This window comes from Pan troglodytes, chromosome 1, assembly GCF_028858775.2.
Source record: "Pan troglodytes isolate AG18354 chromosome 1, NHGRI_mPanTro3-v2.0_pri, whole genome shotgun sequence".
Lineage (NCBI taxonomy): Eukaryota > Metazoa > Chordata > Mammalia > Primates > Hominidae > Pan > Pan troglodytes.
In genome coordinates this window covers 190,800,120-190,817,492 of record NC_072398.2, presented here as the reverse complement: position 1 = coordinate 190,817,492, position 17,373 = coordinate 190,800,120, and the positions used below count along the sequence as shown (strand labels likewise).

Genomic DNA, 17,373 nt, shown 5'->3' with positions numbered 1-17,373 from the left:
GCTCACTGCAACCTCTGCCTCTCAAGTTCACGCCACTCTCCTGCCTCAGCCTCCCGAGTAGCTGGGACTACAGGCGCCCGCCACCACGCCCGGCTAATTTTTTGTATTTTTAGTAGAGACAGGGTTTCACGGTGTTAGCCAGGATAGTCCCGATCTCCTGACCTCGTGATCTGCCCGCCTCGGCCTCCCAAAGTGCTGGGATTACAGGCGTGAGCCACCTCTCCCAGCCCGGGAACTGTTTTGGATACTAATCAAAACAATGGTTATGGCTGGGCGCGGTGGCTCACGCCTGTAATCCCAGCACTTTGGAAGGCCAAGGTGGGCGGATCACTTGAGGCCAGGAGTTCGAGATCAGCCTGGCCAACACAGTGAAACCCCGCCTCTACTAAAAATACAAACATTAGGCAGGCATGGTGGCGGACGCTTATAGTGCCAGCTACTTTGGGAGGCTGAAGCACGAGAATCACTTAAACCACGGAGGCAGAGGTTGCAGTGAGCCTAGATCGTGCCACTGCACTCCAGGCTGGGTGACAGAGTGAGACCCTGTCTCAAAAAACAACAACAATAAACAATGGTTATATATATGGGGAATATCATTTAGTCTGTGGCTTGTCTTTGTGTGCTTTTTCAACTTGTTATACGTAAGTAACACATTTTAATACAGTCAAATCTAAATATTTTCCCTTATGGTTTGTGCTTTTCCGGTCTTATTAAGAAATTCTTAGCCGGGCGCGGTGGCTCACGCCTCTAATCCCAGCACTTTGGGAGGCTGAGGCGGGCGGATCACCTGAGGTCAGGAGTTCGAGACCAGCCTGACCAACATGGAGAAACCCCATCTCTACTAAAAATACAAAATTAGCCAGGTATGGTGGCGCATGCATGTAATCCTAGCTGCTCCGGAAGCTGAGGCAGGAGAATGTTTGAACCAAGGAGGCGGAGGTTGCGGTGAGCTGAGATAGCACTGTTGCACTCCAGCCTGGGCAACAAGGGTGAGACTCCGTCTAAAAAAAAAAAAAAAAAAAAAAATTCTTCCCTATTTTTGACATTATAAAGCTATTTTTATTTTCTGAAAAATGTTTTCAGGTCTTTAATCCATCTCGGCCTTATTTTTGGATATGGTTTGAGGTAGAAATCTAATTATTTATTTCCCTTTTGGAAAAAATGTCTCATCGCCATTTATTGAAGAGTCTGTCCTTTCGCCCACTGACTTGTAATGCCGTCTGTATCATAAACCAAGTTCCCTTGATGTTACTCTTCATTTCGGCCTCACAATCTTTGCTTATTTTCCTTCTACCAGGGATGCTTTTCGCTATGTTCCTTTCAGGGCTACCTTCCTCTTGTCCCTTCAGATCGCAGTTCAAATGTCATCCCCCTCAAATCTAGATTGCTCTACAGGCATTTCTGGCTCCGTGATCCCATGACCTCAAAGGGGTCTAGGTGGGCATAGCCTCTAGCCAGTTGTTGCTAGGCTGTTGTCAGGACTGGCGATGCGTAGGCCACTGAGAGCACCCGGAGTCCGAGTGACGGCATCAGGCGGGCGCCCGCGTCGCTAAGGAGTGCGTCACAGTGCGCGGGCGGCCGGGGGCAGGGCCAGGGCTGAGTCACGTGGCTTGGTTGCCTACGCGCTGGTGGGCCGTGGGAAGATGGCGGACGGAAAGGGAGACGCCGCCGCTGTCGCCGGGGCTGGGGCTGAGGCTTCGGCGGTAGCGGGAGCCGGAGATGGAGTCGAGACTGAGTCCATGGTTCGGGGTCATCGCCCCGTATCTCCAGCGCCGGGAGCCTCGGGACTGCGGCCGTGTCTGTGGCAGCTGGAGACAGAGCTGAGGGAGCAAGAGGTGTCGGAGGTCTCATCTTTGAACTACTGCCGGAGCTTCTGCCAGGTGAGGGGCTGACTGGCTGGCTGAGGGCGGCGGGGCGGGGAAGTCAGGGAAGGAGGCCCTGGATCCTCTGCAAGCAGCCGGGTCCAAACTGAAAGGCGCCACCTCCGTGACTCGCCGCGTCCCCGGGCCGGGAAGGCCCAGCTCGGAAGCTCGACCGCTGGCCCCCCTGCGCCACTGCCCGACTTTGGCCACCGCTGGGGCGTTTTGCTCTGAGCCTTATTGAGATCCCGGAGGGCCCTGGCGGGTCCCTGGAAGGGCTGTGCCCTGTCGCCGTTGCCTGTGTCCTGGCCGGGTGGTTGGAGCGCCACTGCCCCCTGAGGGATTGATTGCTTGTCCCTGCCGGGAGATCCTTTTTTGAGTGGAGTGCAGATCTCCGAACTGGTAAACCCGGGTTTTTCTGAATAATCCAGAGAGGTGTGTTGGGGCCAGAGACTTATTTTTGGAGTTAACATCTTCTGGGCTCCTAAAAGGTATGACAGTTGGCTTCGAAAGGCGTCTAGAGCTTTCTGATTAGGGATTGCGGAGCCAGTTGGTTGTTTGGTTTTTGCTTTTTTTTTTTTTACGTTTAAGCCGTTCTTTCGTCTTTTCTGTATTTCTTTGAGAGGATTGTGCTACCGAGAATAAGGCTGACTCTTTGAGTAGAAGAGGATGGGAAGAGGGATGTAGAGTGTGGCCTCTTTTGGCAGTCGTATGATCATTTCTGTGCCTTGGTGGGTCCTAACCTATGATTACATATTTATGGGTGTGTTTAGTTTAGTCTCCATGACCACTCCGAGATTTTTCTGTATGTTTTCAAGTCTTTTACAAATATAAATATTGGCCATTATTATTTCTGCTTCCAATGTTTGTTCTGTCAGGTTTCAGAGGCACCCCTCAGCTCCTTATCTGTTGTACCTTAGAAAATGCAAAATAATCGTGGCATGTTGGTACTTGGAGTCTAATAAGTAGTCTAGTATGCTGAATAAATTGCGGCGTTCTAAAATAATTTTGGGGGGCAATTTGCTCTGTTGGTCCGGAGTAGAATAAAAGTTAGCTTGCTTGATTGCTTTTCTTCCCTCTCTCTGCCGAGGCAGAAGCACCTCATCTCTCTGAATGGAATTTTGTCCTTACTAATCTTTTCCATGGATTGTACCACTCCAATTTTTGTGTGTACAACCTGCAACATTGCCCCGTACTATTAAATGTTAACGTGTTGTTGTTCTCTGCTTCCTTAGTAGTAGTCATCCTTGTTTAGTAAGCTCATTTATTTTACAAATTTTTACTGACTTCATAGGATAGTGCCAGGGACTTTACCAAGTGCTGGGGAAACATGAGTAAGACAGCACTTAGCCTTGATGAACTTACAGTTGGTGGGAGGTGGTAGGAATGACAGTATTTCCAGTGCGGTTTTGGTAATGATGGAAAAGGAGGTGTTGTAGAGACAATGGTGAGGAGAGAGCCCTCATGGGATATCCTGATGGGAAAGACAATTAACTAGTAAAAATAAGTAAAAAGGTTAATTATAAATTGGAATATGTGCTTAGAAAGAAGTAACTGGGAGAGGCCACTTTAGTTAGTAAGACCCTATGGGCTGCAAGGATGAAAATGAGTCACGTGAAGGTCTGGGGTGGGGAAAGCATCCCAGTGCCAAAGGTAGAGATTGGTAAGGACCCAGAATGCTATGGGAGGAGGGGAAACTAATGGAAGGAGAGGGGTGGTGCAGGAAAACAACTGTGGGTTTTGGGTAAGGCTTCTAAGCTTGAGTTGTCTCCCTGGAAAGATGACAAGAATGAATGTAACCAGTCACATTGAAGCTTGTCAAAGGATCACATATATATATATGTATTCTGCTTTATGTCTAGTGCTTGCAACTGCAGTTTTGTTTAACGTAATGTTTTAATGTCTTGAGTCTTGGTGACACCAGAGATGTGATGGCCCAGAAGAATTTTTAAAAGAAAGCATGTGTAATTTGTCTTTTCTATGAAGTTTTTTTTAACCTAAAATTTTCCCAAAAAATGTTTTTTAGACTAATAAATGAAATAAGAACAAGTATTCCTGTAACACTGTATTGTAATAGAAAGCACATGGGATTGGGAGTTAAGTTGGGTCTTGATTGTGACTTTACCACTTCTTAGCTAATAACCTTGGGTAACCATGTCTGCAAAACTATCTTATTTTCTGACCTTTATCTCCTTATAATGCTTTATACAATCAGAATAGAAAATTTGTGTACAAGTCTTCACAAAATTTATCATATTTTTAACACATTTTCCCCTGTAGTCCAGATAAGATCAACTGTGTCCTTGATGACCAGATAGAGAAAAAGTAAAAATTGTATGAAGAAGCAGGAAAATTTTCACCATCAGTAAATTTTGTTGAATAGCTCTTGGTTTCACATTTGAAAAGAAGAATAAGATATATTCATTTACTTAAGGAACACTGATTGTGTGACAGTTCTGAAGGTGGGAGCCTAGTTAAGACAGTTTTCTCGGACTCTAGGAGAGGAGCACATAATATATAAAGATAGATTGTAGGCATTTTTACATTATAAAGGTCTGACCCCTGCTTATGGGATGCTTAATACTACAAATGTATTTTCATCAGTTATTTAGTTAGAAATGTCCTAGAGACTTAGATTGTACCAAGTAGATCCCTTTTGCAACATCCTGGGACCATATTCTCTCCAACTCTTGCAGCACTTAAAAGAAATGGCTCTATCTTTGGGATTGCACCAAATCAAGAAATAAACTAACATATGAGTGAATAGAGAAGCTTGTCTCATTCTGGGCATATTTTCAATTTTCATAAGTTTGTGAAGATGATAAAATGAAACACTGAAAGTAATACTTACTAAGAAAATGATACTTAGGTCAAACTGTATTCAGTGAAAATTGGTATTAAGTGACTATGGGATGTGGTTTGTTTTCCTCTTTCCTTCAGTTCCTTTTCTGAAACCACTGCCAGACAGTGTGGATAAGATTAACTTTAGAAAACAGTCTTTCTTTGTTTTCTTGAAAAATTGATGATGTCTTCTCAAGTTTTTCCTGTATTTTGGGGACCAGGATTCCTTAAGTTTTACAATTGGTGTCTCTATTTGTAACACAAATTTTGAAGACTTTTTTTAGTAAACTTCATTATCAAAATTGAAATTATTGAGTGATTATGTGATTACACTTTGAGAATACTGGGCAAAGTAATTTTATGAGTAAACCACGTTTATATGAGACACTTTTAGGTTCAAGACTAACAGTGACTTCGTAGATTTTTGATGGCTAAAATAAGTAAGTACTCCATTAAAATTTCCATTTTTCCTAGATTAGTGATGGGGAGTACAAGGGCTCTGAGTCAGATAGCCTATGTACTGGCTTCACTATTGAAATAGTTGTGTGACCTTGGGCATGTTATTTTCCTTAAACGTTAATTCTTTTGCAAATGGATAATAGTACTTAAGTTTTGTATGCAAATTCATTGTTGTAAGGACTTAATAAGAAAATATCTATTTTTAAAAATGCCTTCAGAATTGTCTGTGTTATCCAGATTTCTTAGCTTTGTAATAAAAAGTTTTCACAACCTTGGTCTCAGCATGCTTTTCAGCCCTCCCCTCGTCAGTCCCATCACCTGAATCCAACTTGTTTACTCCTTTTCAGGAGTTCTTTACTTGGAGTCAGTCCATGGACCAACATGTGATTGCAGTTATTCCTGTGATTAAAATTTTGTCTGTAAGTTTCCAAGCACATAATTTTGGGAAAGATGATTTTAATTTTCATTTGACTTTTCAAGATCCAATAAACGTATTAACTACGTTAACAAGATCTCAGGCCGTGTCTTTCCCTTTCATTGTGTGGTTCTCTCATTTTCTGCATGGGAGATTTTTCTTCTTTAGGGCCCAGTATAAATGTCATCCCTTCTGTGAAGCTTTTCCTGATTTACCTGATAGGTTTCCTCTTATTTGTTTGGGATTTTTTGGGGGGACACTGTACATACCTGTAGTTTTAACTCTTAATTTTATTGCTGTCACTGTCTTCATTCAGGCTTTCTCCTGTTGCAGCAACCTCTTCACTAATCTCTTGTTTTCTGACTGACATCTGCAGTTCATCTTTGTGTTCTTTCTAAATTATAAATATAATCTTGTTCGTCACTTTATTCCCTAAAATACCTCAATTCCCCCCCCCCCGCCCCCGCCAAAGGAAAGATAAAGTTCAAACTTATTAGCTTGGTATACAAAGCCTTTTAGAATCCAGACCACCAACTCCCATTTTCCCAGCCTCATTAAAAAAGTTGGTTTGATCCCACCTTCACCACTGTGTCCATTTCTCACTCTGCCTAAATAACCCGGGGTCTTCCTTTCCCCATCTACCTATTTATCCTTTAAGACCTGGGTCTAATATTATGGTCTTTCAGCTTTTTCTGATTTCAGCAGGCAGAATTAGGTGGTTCTTTCTCCAATGCATTCTATTAGCTTCCAGTACATAAACGTGGTGCCTACATAATTTGTTTCCATGTTTGTCTTTTGTATTGACTTGTAAATCAACAAGAGCAGGGGTCTTGTTTATTCTTTTTTGTATACTTAGTACCTAGCAATTAGTATGATGCCTGGCACACAAAACTAATTTGTTAAATCAGTTGTAGGGACTTCATGATACACACATGAGATAGACACTTAAAACAGTACTTTAGGGGGGACCTCTAATGTAAAATCTAGTATGTAAAAAGCAAATTAACCATAAGAAATTACTATAAAGGGAGAGGTTGTGGAGAAATAGGAACACTTTTACACTGTTGGTGGGACCGTAAACTAGTTCAACCATTGTGGAAGACAGTGTGGCGATTCCTCAAGGATCTAGAACTAGAAATATAGAAATACCATTTCACCCAGCCATCCCATTACTGGGTATATACCCAAAGGATTATAAATCATGCTGCTTTAAGGACACAGGCACACGTATGTTTATTGCGGCACTATTCACAATAGCAAAGACTTGGAACCAACCCAAATGTCCATCAATGATAGACTGGATTAAGAAAATGTGGCACATATACACCATGGAATACCGTGCAGCCATAAAAAAGGATGAGTTCATGTCCTTTGTAGGGACATGGATGAAGCTGGAAACCATCATTCTGAGCAAACTATTGCAAGGACAGAAAACCAAACACCGCACGTTCTCACTCATAGGTGGGAATTGAACAGTGAGAACACTTGGACGCAGGGTGGGGAACATCACACACCGGGGCCTGTTGTGGGGTGGGGGGAGGGGGCGGGATAGCATTAGGAGATATACCTAATGTAAATGACGAGTTAATGGGTACAGCACACCAACATGGCACATGTGTGCATGTGTAACAAACCTGCATGTTGTGCACATGTACCCTAGAACTTAAAGTATAATTAAAAAAAAAAAGAAATTAAAGGAACAGGATAGGAGCTTTTGGCCATTTCTTGGAGACATTATTTATCAATCTAAGCCTACATTCATATAATAATGTATACATTTACATGTGTGCAGTGAGGAATAGCATTGATGGAGAGAGAAAATGAGAGGCCTAGTATTGAGGAAGAGTAGTCACCTAATAGGACAATAGTTTGGAGATGCCAAGATGGGTATAATCAGTCCCCTTACCTTGAGGTTGATGGCCATGAAGGCTCTTGAGCCTTACCTCTTTCATATATTTCAAGAAGTTTTTAATGCATTAGCTTCTCTTCTTGCGCTGCCTTCTTTTTAGCGATATCTAAATAGAAACTACATGACAAGTAGTTATCATAGCAAAAGCTAGCTTTGTAATGCACATGACAAAAACATAGTATAAATGTGACCCGTGAAGCAGTGAAAACTTTGGGTGCTGTCATTTACTGTGGTACCATCTTGTCTCTTACTGTGTACTGTGACCTCTAGTGGTTTCTGTTTCTTCCATGGATCATACTCTTCTGAATAGTGTTGACAAAAACTTACTGCAAGACTGCAAAGACTAAAACGTGTTTTATTTTCATTCAGATCTAGATACTTGTCACCTTTCCCAGTGACCTTCCTTGACTGTCTTATCTAAAATAGCACTTCCCCATTGCCTTTCACCTCTTTAAGTACTGCTTTATTTTTCTTCAAATCACTACTAATCTTGTATGTCCGTCTCCCCAACTGGGATGTAAGTGCCATGAAGGTGTTGGCTTTTATTTACCTAGTGCCTAGTCTCTAAAACTTAATGGGTACTCACTAAATGCTTGTTGATCTTGATCTCCTCCCTTTCCTGTATCTCCCACTTGAATTTTTGAGAGTAATAAGCAAGTCTTAACTGTCCTTATCAAGAAATAGGGACATTTGGCCAGCTGTGATGGCTCATGCCTGTAATCCCAGCCAGCACTTTGGGAGACCAAGACGAGAGGATCCCCTGAGCCCAGGAGTTCAAGACTAGCCTGGGCAACTCTCTACAAAAAAAAAATTAAAATTAGCCAGGTGTGGTAATGCATACCTGTGATCCCAGCTACTCAGGAGGCTGAGGCAGGAGGATCACTTGAACCTGGGAGGCAGAGGTTGCAGTGGGCAGAAATCATGCCATTGCACTCCATCCTGGGCAACAAGAGCAAAACTCTGTCTCAAAAAAAAAATAACATGTTTTAACATAAATAAACATTTATATAATAAAACTCATTGCTGTCACAAGGCCAACATACAATCCATTATATGAAAAATTTGAGGGACTGAATAATTTATTGAGGATCTTTTTGTGTGCCAAGCCCTCAGGTGGGTAGTGTGATTTTTCATTTTACAGACAGAAAACTGAGGTCCAGAGACGTTAAGTAACTTTCCCAGGATCACACAGCTGGCAAGTGGTGGTAGAGCCTATGTTCTTTTTTCTTATATCAGAATTTCCTAAACTGTGTTTCACTCCATATGATATATTTATTAATAAGTGCTTCTTGAAATAAGGGTTCTATGTTCATATAAGTTGGGATAAGCTTTTTTTTTTTTTTTTTTTGAGATGAAGTTTCGCTTTTGTTGCCCAGGCTGGAGTGCAGTGACGTGATCTCGGCTCACTGCAACCTCCGCCTCCCGGGTTCAAGTGATTCTCCTGCCTCAGCCTCCCAAGTAGCTGGGATTACAGGTGCTCGCCACCACACCCGGCTATTTGTATTTTTAGTAGAGATGGGGTTTCATCATGTTGGCCAGGCTGGTCTCGAACTCCTGACCTCAGGTGATCCACCCACCTCACCCTCCCAAAGTGCTGGGATTACAGGCGTGAGCCACCGCACGTGGCCATGGGATAAACATTTTAAATGTTAAAATACGTTGTGAATTTCCAAGAGAGACATTACGTATTGTGCAGCATTTGCCAAACTTACCAGGTCTAGAACATTTTGCCATATTCTAAAGCCTTTATCAGCTCAAGAGTCACATTGCTTTTTTTTTTCACTACAATAAAGCAAAGTGCAGAGGTGAAGAGGTGATTGCCTTGTCTTTCTGCCTGCCACTAGTTTTAATTATTTAGTTTTAGCCTAAAACATAATTCTGAGCTTTTTTTTGTTTTTTGGTTTTTTTTTGAGACAGGGTCTTGCTGTGTCGCTCAGGCTGGAGTGCGGTGGTGCAATCACAGCTCACTGTAGCCTTGTTAGCCTCAACCTCCCAGGCTTAGGCAGTTGTCCCAACCCAGCCTCTCTAGTAGCTGGGACCACAGGCGCATGCCACCACGCCCTGCTAATTTTTGTATTTTGTAGAGACAGGGTTTCGCCACGTTGTCCAAGCTGGTTTCAAACTGCTGAGCTCAAGTGAGCCTCCCAAAGTGCTGGGATTACAGGTGAGTGCCAACTTGCCTGGCCTCCTTTCATTCTTTAGGCATGTTTCCTTCAGTTCTTTGAATATACAGTTGGTTCTCGCTATTTGCAGATACTGTATTTGTGCATTAGCCTACTTGCTAAAATTTATTTGTAAAACCAGCTGACTCTGACTGAGCTTTTTATGAAAAAATTTCACCTCCAGAGGTTTTGCAGGGATTAAATTATGTGTATTTGTTACATATGAAAAATATTTTAGTGTATTATAATTTGGGGAAAGTTGAGAATGAGTTATATTTCAGACGTATCTTGAGTCAAGATTTATTCTTAAAGGTTTACCTATATTGCTGCAACATAGGTAGGCCGGGATTACTAATGTATTTGTTTATTTCTCGCCACTTGTGCTAAGTCTGATTACTGTCTTTTTGAGTGCTATTGTTGTTATTATTAGTAGTAGTAGTAGTATTTGGATCTAGCAGGTTATGGTGCTGACATTTGATTTGATAGTGTTTTTGTTTGTTTGTTTGTTTTAATTTAGAGACAGCATCGTACTCCCTTGCTCAGGCTAGAATGCAGTGGTACAATCTTAGCTTATAGTAACCTCAAACTCTTAGGCTCAAGTGATCCTCCCACCCCAGCCTCTCAAATATCTAGGACTACAGGTGCATGCCACAGTGCCCAGCTAATTGAAAAATAATTTTTGTAGAGACAGGGTCTCACTGTATTGCCCAGGCTGGTCTTCAACTTGAGGCTTTAAGTGATCCTCCCACCTCAGCCTCCCAAGGCACTGGGATTAGAGGCGTGAGCCACCACTCCCAGCCTGATTTCTCAGTATTCTTACTCCCAAGGAAATAACCTGAATGTGTCACGTTAGCCAGCACAATTTCTTATTAATGTGGACATTTGTTATAAGAATTGTTATTGTATATGATAAAATGTATATCCTTGCTTGGGAATTGCATTTTTATGATATATAATTTTATAAAATAGGCATATTTTTGTGATTCTGTTGTCTTTGCTTTCTTCAGGTATATGTTTAAAATATATAAAGTATCCTAAAGTAATAAAGCAGATGTAAACATTTTAGTTTTTGTGACTCAAAACTAGTGGATGCTCATTCTAGAAACTTAAAACAAGATTTACAAATAGATGAATTAGATAGTGAAACTACCATATAAACTCACTTTTAATAGCTTGGTGTATTTATCAGATTTTTGGAAAAATACATATAGAATGTGTGTTTATATAAATATTACAATTTCTAATTGTGCAAACAACTCATGCATACATTCTAATTGTTAAAAATTAGAACAGTATAAAAGGGGAGAATAAGAAGTAAAAGCTCCTGTCATATACACTCTTATGTATTCCAGTACTACCTTTTCCTAGGTAGACCATTGTTAACAGTTTAGGAATGCATATCTATAGAATTTTTCTGTATGATGTGTACATATATATGTACTATTTTTAGAAAAGGTTTCAAGCTTATATACTAAAATCTGCTTATTATTGTAGACATCTTTTCACGTAGAATATGTGTAGACTTACTGTATTTAAGAAATAAATGCATGGTATTCCATCAGAAATTGCATTGATTTAAAATTCTACAGGTAGCAACACCTTCAACACTCTTAACTAAAAAAAAATTTTTTTTAAACTATAAAAGCACTTTTTGTGGCAAAAAATACAGTACAGAGGGTTTAAGGAAAAGTAAAAGCCTCTTTCCTTCTGCCCTCAATCTTTCCAGTCACTTCCCAGAGGAAATTACTGTTAACAGTCTTGTGTGTCCTTAAAAACACAAGTACTCATCCTTTTGCAATTTACTTTTTAATTTGATATGTTGACCCTTTATGAGTACATTTGGAGCATGCACCATAATTTAAACATTTGTGTTATTTTGTTATTATAAACAGTGTCCCATGAACTTCCTTAAATATTAAGTGCTGGTTATTTCTATCTATAATATAAATTCCTGGAATTGAAATTATAGGATTAGGCCGGGTGCGGCGGCTCACACCTGTAATCCCAGCACTTTGGGAGGCTGAGGCGGGTGGATCATCTGAGGTCAGGAGTTCGAGACCAGCCTGGCCAACATGGTGAAACTCTGTCTCTACTAAAAATACAAAAATCAGCAGGTAGTCCCAGGTACTCTGGAGGCTGAGGCAAGAGAATTGGTTGAACCGAGGAGGCAGAGGTTACAGTGAGCTGAGATTACGTCACTGCACTCTATCCTGGGCAACAGAGTGAGATGCCGACTCAAAAACAAAAATGACTGAATTAAAGAGGATGTTTAAGTTTTGATGGATACTTGCCTGTACTCTATCCTGGGCAACAGAGCGAGACATTGACTCAAAAAAAGAAATTACTGGATTGAGAGAATGTTTAAGTTTTGATGGATACTTGCCTACAAAAAGTTGAATATGTACTTCCGCCAATAGTGTTTGGGAGTCCCCGTTTTATTAAATCCTTGCCAATGTTTGTATTATTAAACTTATTAATATTTGACAATCTGATAGGAAAGAATTATCAGATTGTTACACTAATTTGCATTTTAGTAACATTCAGGTTTTTTTTTTTTTTTTTGAGGCAGAGTTTTGCTCTTATTGCCCAGGCTGGAGTGCAATGGTGCGATCTCGGCTCCCCGCAATATCTGCCTCCCGGGTTCAAGCGATTCTCCTGCCTCAGCCTCTTGAGTAGCTGGGATTACAGGCATGCGCCACCACGCCCAGATAATTTTGTATTTTTAGTAGAGATAGGGTTTCTTCATGTTGGTCAGGCTTATCTTGAACTCCTGACCTCAGGTGATCCTCCCGCCTTGGCCTCCCAAAGCTCTGGGATTACAGGTATGAGCCACCACGCCTGGCCTACATTCAGGTATTTTTATATGTATCAGACATTTACATTTTTTTTTGTGAGGTTTACCTTTTTCATATATTATGACTATTTAAAAATGTTGTTAAAAGTCATTAAAACTAGATTTTGTCCAATCATTATGATCATGTAACTTTTTTTATTTTATTTTATTTTTTTTAAGACAGAGCCTTGCTCTGTTGCTTAGGCTGTAGTGCAGTGTTACAATCTCAGCTCACTGCAACCTCTGCTTCCTGGATGCAGGTGATTTTCATGCCTCAGCTTCCTGAGTAGCTGGGATTACAGGTGTGTGCCATCACACCCAGCTAATTTTTTGTATTTTTAGTAGAGACGGGGTTTTGCCATGTTGGCCAGGCTGGTCTCAAACTTCTGGCCTCAAGTGATCCGCCCACCTTGGCCTTCCGAAGTGCTGGGATTATAGCCGTGAGCCACCGTGCCAGGCTGATCATGTAATCTTGAGATTTTAGGTCTCTTTGAAGTTCTCATGAAGCGGAACATGTCCAAAGAATTATAATTAGAGCTATAGCCTAACCTGAAGCCATTGGAATGTGTGATACACTTTTGTGATTGATGGTGGCTCTGTGAGAGGTTTGTCAGTGTAGTCATTTATTGATCATTTATTGATCTCTTATAATCAATTCTTCTAAACTCTGGAAGACTAAGTCATAGCTGAGTAACTGGAAAGACTGTAGTGCTTTCCATTAGCTAACTTTAAAAAATGTTGTGACCTGGCCGGGCACGATGGCTCACGCCTGTAATCCCAGCACTTTGGGAGGCTGAGGCGGGTGGATCATGAGGTCAGGAGTTTAAGACCAGCCTGGCCAAGATGGTAAAACCCTGTCTCTACTAAAACTACAAAAATCAGCTAGGCGCAGTGGCAGGCGCCTGTAATCCCAGCTACTCGGGAGGCTGAGGCAGGAGAATCGCTTGAACCCTGGTGACAGAGGTGGCAGTGAGCCAAGATTGCACCACTGCACTCCAACGTGGGTGACAGAGTGAGACTCTGTCTCAAAAAAAAAAAAAGTGACCTTTATATGTTTTCAAATAGAGTTCCACCAAATGGGTATATGACCTTGGGGCAAGTCAGCTTGTTATTTGGGTGCCTCATATTGCTCCCTAAATGAGATGCTCTTTAAGGTTTGATTCTGCTCCAAAATTATATAACTCTATTGAAAAATGTTTGCTATATAAGATTTATTTTCTAAGTCATCTCCAAATATTTGTCTTGTATATTCTTATCAAAATAAATTAATCTTTTAAAAATATGTTTTATTTGTACCATACCTATATATTGTATAAAACAGACACAGAAATACATAAAAGGGGTGAGATTTTTAAAAACTCATTTGAATATAAGTATTAATATTATATTCCTTCTCCCTGATGGATTATTATTTGCCCCTGTAGAATAAATGCCCATGCCAGTGGAAACTACTGATTAGAACTGAAAGTATTTGCGTTAGTTATGCTCACTCTCTTTATTTGGTTTTTTCTTCACAGTGAAATCTTGATTTCAGTCTTTAAAGGACATTGTCAATGAAAATGTTAAATCAAGGGGCCAAGCACAGTGGCTCACACCTGTAATCCCAGTGCTTTGGGAGGCCAAGGCGGGAGGATCTCTTGAAGCCAGGAGTTCAAGACCAAGACTGGGCAACGTAGTGAGACCCTGTCTCTACAAAAACTTTTTAAAAGTTAGTTGGGCGGGCATTGTGGTGTCCTAGCTGTTTGGGAGGCTGAGGCAGGAAATCCCTGAAGCTGAAGAGTTTGAGGTTACAGTGAGCTGTGTTTGTGCCACTGCATTCCAGCCTGAGCAGGAGAACCAAGACTCTGTTCTGTTATGGTGGGGGGGGGGGTGGAGTTAAATCTAGACCAGACGTTCCCATAAAGTTCTAACAGTAAATGTGCATAAAACATCACATTTGGATCAATCTTGTGTTTTATTGTCACGTGAAATGGAGAACATATATGTATATTTGAACTTAACAAGATTTCACTTAAAATTCTCATTCTGGCCAGGCACGGTGGCTCACGTCTGTAATCCCAGCACTTTGGGAGGCCTAGGCAGGCGGATCATGAGGTCAGGAGTTCGAGACCAGCCTGGCCAGTATGGTGAAACCCTGTCTCTACCAAAAATACAAAAATTAGCTGGGCATGGTGGCAGGTGCCTGTAATCCCGGCTACTTGGGAGACTGAGGCAGGAGAATTGCTTGAACCCGGGAGGCGGAGGTTGCAGTGAGCTGAGATCGAGCCATTGCACTCCAGCCTGGGCGACAGAGCGAGACTCCGACTCAAAAAAATAATAATAATTCTCATTCTATTCGGGAGGCTGAGGCAGGAGAATCTCTTGAACCCGGGAAGTGGAGGTTGCAGTGAGCAGAATTGTGCCACTGCACTCCAGCCTGGGTGACAGAACAAGACTCCATCTCAAAAAAAAAAAAAAAATGTACAATTTGGTGCACTTTGGCATATCTTAATATCCATGAAACCATCAAGATTATGATTATATCCATCATCCCTAGAAGTTTCTTCCTACTGCTTTGTATTCCCTTTCTTATCCTCCTCTTGTATACATACCCTCCCATCCCCACTTAACTACTGATTTGCTGTCTCTATAAATTAGATTGCATTTTTTAGAATTTTATATAAATACTATAATCATATAGTCTCTCTTTTTTGGTGTCTCTGTATAATTATTGAAATTCATTCATCTTGTATATATCAGTAGTTTATTTTATTGATGAGTATTCATTATATGGATATATCATGATTTGTTTATTTACCTGTTGATAGACATTTGAATTGTTTCCAGTTTTTGACTACTACAAATCAAGCTGTTACGAACATTTTGTGTGGAAGTCTTTGTATGGACAGATGCTTTTTTTCTTTTCTTTTGGGTAAACACCTAGGTGGAATGGCTGGGTCAGATGACAGGTTTTCCTGAGTAGTTGTATTTTACATTCACATCAGCGCTGTATGAGAGTTCTAGTTTTCTATCTCCTCACTAACACTTGGTGTGGCCAGTGTTTTTCATTTTAGCCACTCTAAAATTGCTGTTAGTTCATTGTGATTCTAATTTGCATTTCCCTAATGGCTTTTTAAAATTTTGAGATAGGGTCTTACTCTGTCACCCAGGCTGCAGTGGTGTGATCTTGGCTCACTGCAGCCTCTGCCTCCCAGGCTCAGGTGATTCTCCCACGATAGCCTCCCAAATAGCTGGGACCACAGGCTTGTGTCACCACACCTGGCTAATTTTTTTGTATTTTTTTTTATAATGGCGGGATTTTGCCACATTGCCCAGATTGGTCTCAAACTTTTGGTCTCAAATGATCCTCCCGCCTTGGCTTTCCAAAATGCTGGGGTTACAGGCGTGAGCCAGTGTGCCTGGCCCTAATGACTTATGTCACGTGTCTTTTCATATGTTTGTTTGCCATCCTTATATCTTCTTTGACGAAGTGTCCAAATCTTTGCCATTGAAAAATAATTGTTTTCGTATTGTTGAATTTTGAGAGGTGTTGTGTTTGTGTTTCTGATATATGCTTTGCAAAGATTTTCTCCCTAGATTGTGCCTTCCCTCTTTTTATTATTCTCTTAACAGTATATTTCTTTCTTTTTTATTTATTTCTTTTTTTAATTAATTAATTTTTCTTTTTTGAGACCGAGTCTCACTTTGTCGTCCAGGCAGGAGTGCAATGGCGCGACCTTGACTCACTGCAACCTCCGCCTCACAGGTTCAAGCGATTCTCCTGCCTCAGACTCCTGAGTAGCTGGGAACAGGCGCCCACCACCACACCCGGCTAATTTCTGTATTTTTAGATGAGACAGGGTTTCGCCATGTTGGCCAGGCTGGTCTTGAACTTCCGACCTCAAGTGATCTGCCCGTGCTGGGATTATCAGCATGAGCCACCACAACCGGCCTTAACAGTGTATTTCTTTCTTTCTTTTTTTTTTTTGGGAGACGGAGTCTTGCTCTGTCACCCAGGCTGGAGTGCAGTGGTGTGATCTCAGCTCACTTCAAGCTCCGCCTCCCGGGGTCACACCATTCTCCTGCCTCAGCTTCCCAAGTAGCTGGGACTACAGGCGCCCGCCACCACGCCTGGCTAATTTTTTTTTTGTATTTTTAGTAGAGACGGGGTTTCACGGTGTTAGCCAGGATGGGGTCTATCTCCTGACCTCGTGATCTGCCCGCCCCCACCTCCCAAAGTGCTGGGATTACAGGCGTGAGCCACTGCGCCGGCCAACAGTGTATTTCTAAGAACGTAAATTCTTAATATTGATAAATTGTTTTTCCCATTATATCTAAGAAATCTGTCTAATCCGAGACCACAGAGATGTTCTGCTATTTTCTTCTGGAGATTGTATAGTTTTAGGTTTTACATTTAAGTCTATGATTCATTTGGAGTTAATTTTTATATACGGTGTGAGGGATGGATGGAAAGTTCTTTAGATATAGATATAGGTATATCTAAACTTTAAAAAAAATCACTCGTGCTTGCTTCAGCAGCACATACATTAAAATTGGAACAACATGGAGAAGATTAGCCTGGCCCCTGTGCAAAGATGACCTGCAAATTTTTGAAGTGTTCTATATTTTTCAGGGAGTCTCAGGCCAAGGATGTCGTCGAAGAGTACTTCAAATGCAGTAAATGAACAGATAAATCTTTGGCTCACAAAAATCTTTGGCTCACAAAAAAATAAAAATAAAAACATATATATATAGAGATAGGTATATAGATATATCTATAGATATATATGAGTGTTATATAAGTATATCTATAGCTATGTATATGAGTGATTTTTTTTAAAGTTGCAGCACCATTTGTTGAAAAACTATCCTTTCTCCACTGAATTGCCTTTGCACCTTATTGAAAATTAGCCATA

General features: G+C 41.1%; 1 protein-coding gene and 1 non-coding gene across 5 annotated transcripts in view; both read left to right on the top strand.

Moving 5' to 3' along the window:
- Positions 1 to 1,535: 1,535 nt before the first annotated feature.
- The window catches only part of RLF (RLF zinc finger), a 78,619-nt gene continuing 62,781 nt past the window's right edge, over positions 1,536 to 17,373 (top strand). The window contains exon 1 of one of the 4 annotated variants that reach the window (XM_524678.7): positions 1,536 to 1,880. In XM_524678.7, the coding sequence (XP_524678.1) occupies positions 1,644 to 1,880 (237 nt within the window). In that variant the 5' untranslated portion in view covers positions 1,536 to 1,643. The remainder of the gene's footprint in view (positions 1,881 to 17,373) is intronic. The other 3 variants (XM_063782187.1, XM_054681739.2, XM_063782188.1) reach the window with 3 other exon arrangements.
- Positions 16,981 to 17,087, top strand: LOC112206995 (U6 spliceosomal RNA). Its single transcript, XR_002941474.1, has one exon. It is a non-coding gene; the product is annotated as a U6 spliceosomal RNA (small nuclear RNA).